General features: G+C 54.0%; 1 protein-coding gene across 1 annotated transcript; it reads left to right on the top strand.

Moving 5' to 3' along the window:
* Window positions 1-1221: 1221 nt before the first annotated feature.
* On the top strand, window positions 1222-10173 carry LDLRAD1 (low density lipoprotein receptor class A domain containing 1). The gene is made up of 6 exons (XM_065894616.1): window positions 1222-1242; window positions 1746-1797; window positions 4372-4500; window positions 6815-6952; window positions 8709-8837; window positions 10025-10173. The coding sequence occupies exons 1-6, from the start codon at window positions 1222-1224 to the stop codon at window positions 10171-10173; spliced, it is 618 nt and encodes a 205-aa protein (XP_065750688.1).
* The last annotated feature ends 869 nt before the right edge of the window (window positions 10174-11042 follow it).

The following is an 11042-nucleotide window of genomic DNA, read 5'->3' as shown; positions in this document are numbered from 1 at the left end:
GATAACACTCCTGTTACTGGAGCCTCACTTCCCTCGTTCCCCCGGTGTTTCCTGGGATTGCTCCCTCTTAAATCTGCTTGCCTTCAAAACTGCTCTTAGGTCTGATTATGGGGATCCCCAAACTAAGACATCCTCTTCATCCAGTTCAATTCCTTCTTTTTCTGGACAAGAGAACTGAGACTCAGAGAAAGGAAATGACTTGCCCACGGCAGAGCCAGTGGCAGGGCCCGCATGAGAATCGTGTTCCCCTGACCTATAGCTTAGCCCTTCCCAGCGCTGCTGCCTTCTGAGGGCTGCCGCTGAGTCTGTCCATTCCACCCCCATCCCCGTGGACTTGGTAGTTTATATCCCAACAAAAAAGAAAAGGCTGGTTACAGGTTAGGCAACCCATGGGCATCAGAGGCAGCCTACGTACAGAGACACCCTCCCTGGAGCCCCCAAGCTCACTTCTGGAGGTGGACACCACTCCTCCCTTGGTCCAGGGCTTCCAACCAGACCCTTAAGCTCCCAGGTTGTTGGTCTCCTCGGCAGAGGGATGAGCTGAATTGGTAGAAGGCATTATTCAGGGAAGCAACCTGCCCCCACCCCTCCCCCATCACAGGCATCATCTCCGGAAAAATTTAAAGTACACGGCCACTTTTTTAAAGAAAATAATTTAAAATTATATTTGCTTTATAATTTTAGTGGGAAATGCATATTCTTTCCACCTAGGTTACATATTTAATTGAACAAACATCAATGAAAAAAAAATGACCCCTGCTTTTTAGCCACTGGAACGTTAATCCTGGATATTTCTGCCTGGATCTTCATGCAGTTGCGGGGCCTGACATCCTCCAGTCTCATAATTGATGTGGAGGAAAAATCACACCCTGAAAAATTCCTGGGTTAATGCCCCCACCAAACCCACACTGTGTGACTTGAGGGCAGTTTCTCCCTCTATGAACCTCAGACTCTCCGCCTGTAACATGGGGATGAGAACTCCAACCTTGGAGTGTCTCTGTCAGACCGCAGAATGGGGAAGGGCCAGGCAGGAGCAGGGCCCTGCTGCCCTTTCCGCAGCATGGGAGGCAGCCTGGGAGGGGCCTGCCCACAGGGAGGGTGCGGCCAGGCGAGGCCTGCTGTCATCCCTCCTCCAGGCTGCCCCTGGTGACAGGCAGGGAACCTGCGCTGAGTTCTCTGCACCCACCCAGGGCCCGGAGACTGGAGCCGGGAGCCGGAGACATGAAAAAGATCTTCCCCCAGGTAAGAGCTGCCCTGAGACAGCTCCTGACCAGGGGGAGCCAACCTCAGGCTAAGGGTGGGCAGTAAAGAGGGGAGACACTGAGGTGACTCCGGTCCTCCACCACCCTGGAGGCTCTCTACGGGGACCCAACAGGTGAACCAGGTACACGGTTCAGGTGATAAGTGCTGGGAGGGGAGAAGAGGCCAAGGGAGAGAACGATCGACATTATGGGAGGGGACATCAGGGGGATCCTCTCCAAGGAGAGCCGCCTGAGCTGGTTTGAAGGATGAATGTTTGCCAAGTAGACAGTGGAGGAAAAGGCATTCCAGGGCACAGTACAGGCATGGGTGTGGGAACGTGAAGTGGACGTGATGAGTTTGGGGCATTCAGCATGCTGGAGTGGGAGGGCCCGTGGTTTCCCCCGAGGCTCTTGGTGACACTTCTGAAAAACTTTTCAGTCTGGCTTCCTGAGGCTGGACCTCGCCTCACCTCAGCCCACCCCTCACTCTGTTCTCTTGGGCAGGGGGATGGCAATGCTGCTGCCGCTGGAAGCAAAGCCCTCCCCAGAAGGCAAGGTAAATGACGGAGGGCCTGGGGCCAGTCCTTCCCCAGTGTGGGGCTCCCTTGAAGCTGGGCCGTTGCTACAGAGACACAAAGGGGGCTCTCTAAGGCTCCTGCTCTCTCAGACCTCTGTCCCCTTGCTGATGTCCCCTTGCTCCCAGCATCCTGGCCAACCATGATGACAGCCATTTGTTTAATAGGGTGGTTCATTCTCTCCATGCACAAGCATGTGTGGAGCACCTACTGTGTGCTCACAGGCACAGAGCCACATACAGTACCCCCGGCAACCTATAGAGGAAAGAGCTCTGGAGTCGAGTCCCTGGCGCAGAGGATGACCTGGGTGATTCTCTTTACCTCTGAGGGATAAAATAGGCAGGATTACGCACTTATTTAGCACCTGTTCTTGGCCACTGGCTCACCTTGTGACCAGGACAGTTTGCTTTACCTCTGTGGAATAAAGGAAGGAAAGAACACATTTATTAATCACCTGCTATGTGTTTCCAATCTTGGCCCTCATTTGATCGTTTAAGGAAACAGCCCCAGAGAGGTAGCTACTACTAATAACTATCAAGGATCAAGGCCCTGTTATGTGCCCGGCATCGCAGGGCCTGTTTCAACCCTCAGGACAGCTCTGAGAGGGGCTCCTATTAGGGGGCAATAACAGATGAGGCAGCTGAGGTGGAGGGAGGTGAAGGTAGCTCAGCCAAGCTGGGATCCCACACGGATGGGAGGAGGGAGGCAGCGTTCAAATTCGAATCAGGGTCCCTCTGGTTGCAGAGCCCCGGTGCCTTTGCTGCTCCACACTGGCGCTTGTTTATTTCAAGCCTGGCTCACGGTGGGCATGATGTGGGAAAATGGCCTCCTTTCCCCATCTGTCCCCCGGGGCATCGGCACCTAAGGGCTTTCAGGCTTTGAAGTGCAGCCTTCATCTGGCTGTGGCCCGAGGCTCTCCCGTGACCCCACCCACCCGGCCTGTGCTGTGCAAATGTTTGAGGAGTGGCTGCTTGGCCAACCAGGATGCTGCTCCTTGCCAGCCTTCCCGCTGTCTCCCTGGTTACCTGAGTTTACAAGGGAGCCACGGACTAAGGCTGCAGGGAATATGGGTTTTAGATTTATGCTGCATCTCCTACAGCATAAATCGGCTATCATCTCCCTTCCCAATGCATGCCCACTCCAGGCTCCGGACACACGGGGCCACTTGCTGTCCCCCACATGCCATCCAGGCGCTCTCTGCCTGGAGTGCCCTCTCCTCGCACCTTCCCCTCGCCTGCCTGTGGAAATCCCACCCTCCTTCAAGCACCATGACACCTTGTTCACGCTTTCTTAACCACACTTGCCACCTGGCTCTGTGAGCAGCTGGTGTACAGGTATAGTCTGAGTACAGAGTAGGCAGCTCTGGAAATGTGAATGGATTATATGGAAATGACATGAACTGACCTGAATTGGGCCCTTCCCTTGTTTCCTGGATCTTTAGATCAGAGTATTCAGAAAGCACCTACTGTGTGCCTGCCTACTATGTCCCCAGGCTGGGGACGTAGATGCGTCAGACCTGCTCCTGCCCCCTCTCTGAGATAATTGTGCCCCAGAGGACAGCAGGAGTGCCCACACTCTTCTTTTTACCTGTCTACATCTTGTCTTCTAAGTGCAACTACAAGCTTTTGGAGGGCAAGGGGATCAGAGCTGTGACTGCTTTTGTGTCCTCTACAGAGCAGGGCATCTAGTAGGATCCTAAGAAGACTTTGTTTCATTATTTCACAAGCAAGCAAATATTAAAGGATCGAAGTCAGTTAAAGGAGGAGGACATCACCTATTTCCACAGTACTTCAGATACAGAATGGCACATAGTAGATGCTCAATAAACATGAATAGTAGCTAAAACCTTTACAGCACTTACTATGTCCCAAGCACTGTTCTGATACAATACCTAGCTTAATCCTCTCAACAACTCTAAGGTGGGCATTATGACCCCCATTTTCCACTTGAGGAAACAGACAGAGAAGTAAAGTGGCTTTTCAGTGTGGCCCAACTGGAAAGTGGTGCAGCTGGGATTCCAGTCAGCATCCTGACGGGCTCCAGAATGAGCAATCAGTTGGCATGTGGAAAGGGCACCCGTTTGGGCAGCAAATAAGTGTGGATTCACATCCCAGCTCCACACAAGGTGACCTGAACCTTTTCTTCTCTGAGCCTCAGTCTCCTCATTTATAAAATAAATCTTGTCTTGAAAACTACAAATAATGGCTATGAAGGGCCTGCTTTGGTCTTTGCCCCATGGTAGGGGCTTGATACGCAGGTGTACATCTCTCTCTTCCTCCTGAGGAGACAGCCTCATGGAAGGACAGGAGGGTGAGGGGGGTGGAGCAGAGACCTGGGACCCTCATCCTGACTGCCACTCACCAGCAACTGGACCTGGGCCAGAGACAGGTGTTTGTTGGGGGTGGCCCACAGGCAGAGCCGAGAACATAATGGTGGACTTGGGAGCCCTCTGCCTCCAGGACCCCAGTGGGTAGGGACCACTAGCAGCGGTCAGGGCAGGGAATCTCTGGGCCCCAGCACTGGCTGCTCCATCACTGGTTTCCCACCCCACACAGCAGACCAGAGCCCTTTCTGCTGCTCGTGCCGAGGGGCCTGCCTCTCAGCCTTCCTGATGCTCCTGCTGGCAACTCTTGCAGCCCTGATTGCCCTGGTCGCCATCCTTGGACCCCCACCTCGCACGCCAGGTCAGGGTGGGCAAGGGAGGGTGGGTCAGACTTATTGGGAGGGGAGGGGGACACAGAGAGATGGGGGAAAACTGACCCTGCCTGGTTTCTCCATGAAATGACTTTTGGACAGTTCCTTAGGGTGCATGTGCAGACACACACAGACACTGACATATACACATCTCTGAGCTTCCATTTGCACATCTATAAGCATGAGCTATTGAGAGGACCCAGCTCTGATGCCACCTCCTCCAGGAAGACCTCCCTGCCTGCCTGGTTTAGGAGCCTTGTCTCAGCTCCCATAACTTTCACCCTTCCTCTTCCCCGAGTCTGCTTACCCTGGGTGGTGCCATCCATCTGCATGTCTGCCTTCGCTACAGAGGACAGGGACCTGTCCAACATATCCCTGAGGCCCGACTTCAGTGGTGAGCCCCAACACCTACCCTGCCATCATGCAGCTAACAGTTTGGAGAGTGAGGCGGATATTAATCCAATAAGTACAGTAAGGCAGGGTTAGTGGGGGCTCTGAGAGTCTGGAGCAGGGCTCTGACCCAGTCCAGGAGTCAGGAAGGGCTCCTTGAGCAGTGAAAGGGGGCTGAGGCATGAAGGGAAAGTGGGATTGGTTAGTGAAAGCGGTGGCAGGAAAACCACAGGGAACACCCTGTGCAGAGTCCCTGGGATGGGAGGAAATGTGAGGAGAAGGTCAGTGGACACGAAGGACAGAGCAGTGGGTGGGGCCGAGGTCCAGGGCCTCAAAGGCTGCACTGGGGAAGGAGGTCACCATCCAGAGAGCCATGGGCGGGGATTAAGCTGGGGGCAGGGTGTCAGCAGACCTACCTTTCTGAGAGATGGCTCTGTCATCTAGCAGGAGGTGCTAAGGGGACAGGTGGAGTAGGGGGTAAAATCCAAAGTACCCTACATGCCTGAGCATGGGCACTGGGGATAGATATGAGCACGCAAGGAGTTGCCTGCCTGTATGTACCTGTGTGTCTGTGTGTTTATGTGTGCGTGTACGTGTGTGTGCAGGTATCTATGCACATGTCTGTGTATGCAGGTACATATCTGTGTGTGTGTGCCCGTGTGTGTACACGTCTGTATATGTGCGAGTGTATTGATGTATGTCTGTGTGAGCAGCTGTGTGTGTATGACAATGTAACTGTCTCTGAGGGTCGGCCCCCTCACACTAGCTGAGGCAGTTCCAGGAGATGAGCCGTGGTTCACATGTGCACAAACACACAGGCACAAACCCGCTCCCACGTCCAACCTGCACTCATGCGTGTACACGTGCCCAGCCTGCGGAGCCAGACCTCCCAGTCCGTCTGCCAGTTTCTCTCCCCTAATTCTTTGGGGGAAGCCCCAGGGTTGAGTGTTCCCCGCAGTGGGATGGAAGGGCAGACTCTCAGAAGGATGGACACTCAGATGGTCCCCACCATTCCTGGATGCTGGGGAGGCGACCCGGCCTCAGGAAAGAGCAGAGGCAGCAGCCTAGGTTATTAGCCATGTGGCCGGGCACGTCGCACCTCTCTGAGTCTTACTTTCCTCATCTAGGAAATGGGGCTAATGATGACACCTCACAGAGGTTTTTGGGGAAACAATAGAATAAAAATGTGAAGGCGCTTTGCAGCCCGTAAAGTTGTCCCAGATGTAAGGGATTGTGGCATAACGGTCCCCAGCCAGCCCCAGGACGTTGCCTCTGACACCTTCACCTGCACCAGGAGCCCCACTGTGAAAGCCACTTCACTGACTTGAGCACTGTCCTCAGGAACTTCCCGTGAGACAGTCATTCAATAAACCATGACTTTCTCTGCATTCTCTCTAGGGTTATTCAAACAGAGAGGCTTTTTTTTTTTTCGGTACGCGGGCCTCTCACTGTTGTGACCTCTCCCGTTGCGGAGCAACAGGCTCCGGACACGCAGGCTCAGCGGCCGTGGCTCACGGGCCCAGCCATTCCGTGGCACGTGGGATCCTCCCAGACTGGGGCACGAACCCGTGTCCCCTGCATCGGCAGGCGGTCTCTCAACCACTGCGCCACCAGGGAAGCCCACACACAGAGGCTTTTATGTAATCTCCCCAACTGTCCTGTGGGGTGTGTGCTATGATCCCTATCTTGCAGAAAGGAACCTGAGGCACAGAGAGGTTGGGTCATCTGCCCATGGTCACACAGCTGGCAAGTGGTTGAGCTGGGGCTTGGACCCCATCTCCGACGCTGAGCCCAGTGTCCTCCCCACTGCCCCAGCCTCTCACCTCAGCTCAGGTGGGGCTCAGTGGGGAGAACTTGGTGATGCCCTTGTAAACACCACCCTTGACCCTTCCGGGGCTCGCCCTGCCCACTCAGGGGCCCAGCCCTGCGTGACACAGATGAACAGGACGGGCTTCCTATGCCACGACCGGAGGAGCTGCATCCCAGCCAGCAGGGTCTGTGATGGCATCCATACCTGTGCCCACGGCGAGGACGAGGAGGAGGCCTTGTGCCGTGAGTAGTTACTCCAGGGCCCCTTGGGAGTTGCCTCCCCCAACTCCAGCTCTCCCTGCAGCCATACTGAAGCTCGACCACCCCTGAACATACCAGGCACCCTGATGTCCTCAGGCCTTTGCTTATATGCTGCCCTCAGCCAGGAACATCTTCCCCCGCCCTGTCCCACTCACACGCACACACATGTGCCCACACTAGGAGATGCCTCCACTCTGTGCCTCTCCGTGCCCAGAGAACCTGTGTACAACCCTCAAGGCAGATTTCAAGTGCTATCTCCTCCAGGAAGCCTTCCCTGACACCCAAACTAAATTACGTTCCCTCGTTTGGGCTCTCACAACCCCTGTGCTTCCCTGCACCCCAGCCCTAGTCACACTGGTTGTCACTCTCAATTGGCATGTTTGCCACCCCCATCAGACTGTGAACTCCTATGGGGCAAGCCTAATCTGCTTGATATTGGGGCCCAGTGCCTGGTGCAGGGCACTGCACAGAGAGGTATCGAGAATGATTTGCTGAATAAATGATGAAATGAGTGAATGAATGGGAAGGTCTAGTCCCAGACCTTAGAGACCTGACAGTTCTCAAGAGAGAGGAGCGTGTCACTTGCCACAGAGGAGGGAGAGAGCCTGGTGAGTCGGAGTGGTGGGATGGGGTAGCTTATGGGGGTAGGGTCATTGCATCATGGACCCTCAAGACCAGAAGAGATCTTAAAGGTCATCTAGTCCATGTCCCAGCTCATGCCCAAATCCCCTCAGCCTCTGCTTGCACATTCCCAGGATGGGAAGCTCACTACAGTTTGAGGCAGCTGCTCCCGTCATTGCCTGGTTTTTCCACGGGAACGTCTCCCTTGTACTGAGTTTAGAGCTGCCTCCCAGTAGCATCCTTGATTGGTTCCAACTCTGTCCTCTCATTAACCCCTGCCCCCCAAGAACCACATTTCAATCTGTCTCCCGTGATGATGGCACTGCATGGATTTGGAGATTGTTTTCTTGTCCCCTATGAGTGTCCTCTTACCCGGGCCACCCTCTGAACTCCCAGTCACCCCCTTATGATTGGTCTTCCCCACTCCACCAGCACTCTACAGAACACATACCAAATGCCTATGTCCCTCTCCCTGGACTGGCCCCGGAAGCATCCATGATACTTCTTTCTGGCTGGCTCTGGTGAGTCCAAGGAACAAAGGCTTTTCCCCTCCCAAGTCTGGGTTATACCTCTAATGATGTGGCCTGAGTTTGTGTTAATTTTTGGTATACCTGTCACACTGCTGTCTAACACAGAACCCACTTTCAAGAAAGATACTCTGACTCTCTTTCACAAAGCATGTGATCCCACATTCCCTGAGCTCTGGGACCCAAGTGCAAGGCTTCATATTTATTCTTGTTATGTTCCAGTCGGAGGAGGCTTCCTGGAGGTGAAGGAACTTGAACCTGGACTTGCAGTTGGAATGGTTTTGGACAGGTGTCAAGGAGGACTTTTCTGGAGGGAGGAATAAAGCAAGCAATGGTGTGGAGTGGGAAGGCGCAAGAGCTGACAAGGGAGAAGTGGCTCTGGGCATTCTATTGGGTGAACAGGGAAAGAACCCTCCTCTCTCCTTGACGACCTCCTCCCCCAGAAACCTCCTTTTGCCCTTCCTGGATAGATGGGCAGTGACCCCGAGTTTGACAGCTGCCAGGGTGGCCAGGACAATCCACCTCCAGATAGTCCTGAGACAGCTGCAGCCAGATGTGGACTTTCTCCTGCCTCATCTCTCCCTCTGTAGGAGACATGCCCCAGAGCTTCCCTGGCTTCCTCATGGCTCACTGCGGAGACCCCGCTTCCTGGATCTACTCAGACCAAAAGTGTGATGGGATCAACAACTGTGGGGACTGCTCAGATGAACTGAGCCCAGGTAGGGGTCTGGGCACAAGCTTGGCTGGGGCAGGTGGCCAGGCAGTGGCAAGAGGGCAGAAGTTAAACAGAGAGAATCTCCAAAGTTCCCCCTGCATCCCCTTCTTGCATCCTAGGAAGAAGTTTTCCACTCCTCCTTGAATGCTTCACGTGGTAGGGTGCTCACTACCACTCCAAGGGGCTCCTTCTGGAGAGTTATTCTTCTGTGGTGGGAAACTTGCTTTCAGGGTCGCAGAGGAGGAAACTGGGACCCAGAGGGCAGTCATGTAAGGAGTATGTACATGGCCCAGCCGGGGTTTGAACCTGGGCTTCCTTCATCTTCTCTGCACCACCCAACAACCCTGTGAGGAAAGGAAGGCAGGAATCGCTGGCCCCAGTTTATATGTAGGTAAACTGAGACCAGAGAGGAGAAGTGACTTAATATGATGAGTGATAGGAAGGGGGCTTGGGTGTAAACCCAGGTTTCCTGACTCTAAGACGAGTTCTTTCACTGCTCCAGAGTTTCCTTTCAATTTCTTCCCCAAGGTTCAACCCACAAACATGTTCTGAGCACTGTTGGGGGCTGGCCTGGTGCCAGGTTCTGCTGGGGTACAGTCCCACCCCCAGGACTCACACCGTGATGATGCCAAAAGGAAGTGCTGGGGTCCCGGAGAGGTTTTTTGTGGAGGGGCTGGATAGGAGAAGTAATCATCAAGGGAGACTTCTCAGAAGACGCAGTATTCAAGCAGGCCTTAGAAAATGGACAGGGCTTCAACAGGCAGAGGCTGGTGGGCAGGGAAGAATGCTGGAGGCCCAGGGTCCAGGGCAAAGGAGGGAGGTCTGCAAGGTGCCCTCAGGGAATCATAAATGGGCTGGTGGGACCGAATCAAGGTGAGAGAGGAGGATGGGAGACTATATGTGCCCACTAGTAACTGAACACTGACTGTGGGCCTGGCACTTTGCCTATCTTCCTTGATAACGACCTTGAGCACATGAGGAAACTGAGGTTCAGACAGAGAGACTTGCTTGAGGTCGCACAGCCTATGAGTTGGGGAGTCTAGATTCTCTCTTCTCCAGGGAAATAAGGAATATAGTCAACCCGTGTCAGATGGGGCAGGGCTGTGGAGGCAATGGTAGGTTTCAGAGCTAAAGAGTGCCCTGGTGCATGGGGCATTCCAGGACAGAGCAGCTGCTCTTCTGTCTTCCCAGTGACTGTGTGCCCACCCTGCGGCCCTGGCTGGTGGCGCTGTCCCTCGACCATCTTCAAATATTGCAGCTGTATCCCCAGGAGCCTCTGCCGTGATCACGTGCAGCATTGCTCTGACTGGTCGGATGAGTACTCCTGTCCTGGACCCTGAATGGGTCCGGAGTGGGAGGCTGATTGGAATGGCACTGATAACCTGTCACGTGTGCTATGAAGCCAAGTACACAAGGGCAGGAAGGAGCCTTCGAGATCATGTAGTGGGATCTACACACCGTTGTCTCTGAATAGGAATTGCCTCTCCTGCTTTCAAGTTTTTCAGCCTCTGCTTGAATTCTTCCAGTGATGGGGAGCTCACTACCATGTTAGGCAACTCCTAACAAAGACGAAGGGAATCTGCTTCCATGATCGGAGGCCTGCCTCTGGGGCCGCACAGAGGAAATCTGCTCCTCCACTCCAAGACAGGCTTGCAGATACTGACCTTGTCACCCCTTGGAGAAAAGATAAGTCTTGGGCTTAAACACCAAGCTGAGAACTTTAGTCCTTATGGATGGCACATATATGAAGTATATGCCACTTCCTGCCCCTTTGGTACCTAAGGCAGATATTCCTGGGCTTGGATGCAGCCTCAGTGTTTTCTCAGCTCAGTAATCCTAGCAGGTCCCACTGATGGATCACATGAGATGCACATGAGACGGGGTACTTGTCGTCCTGCCCCTAGGAAGCCACCCCAGGAAGCTCTGAGCTGTAGGAAGAACAGCTTGAGGAGCCCCTCCCCCACCCCCCGTCCATCCCTTCTCTTCCCAACCACTCCCACCCTCACCCCGCGACCAGCTGCCCAACAAAACAGCCCAGGTTCCTTCAAGTAGGGATTGTATTTTGGTTTCGGAGCCTGAGTGAAGGAGTTGTTTCTCGGCATACATTTCCAGTTTCACAGCACCCAGGCCGGCAAGGATGGTTATCCCCATTAAACAGATGAGGAAACTGTGGCCCAGAGGGAGAAATAACCAGGATCATACAGCAAAG

The sequence above is a fragment of the Phocoena phocoena genome, chromosome 1 (assembly GCF_963924675.1).
Source record: "Phocoena phocoena chromosome 1, mPhoPho1.1, whole genome shotgun sequence".
NCBI lineage: Eukaryota > Metazoa > Chordata > Mammalia > Artiodactyla > Phocoenidae > Phocoena > Phocoena phocoena.
This window is presented reverse-complemented; position numbering and strand designations above follow the sequence as displayed.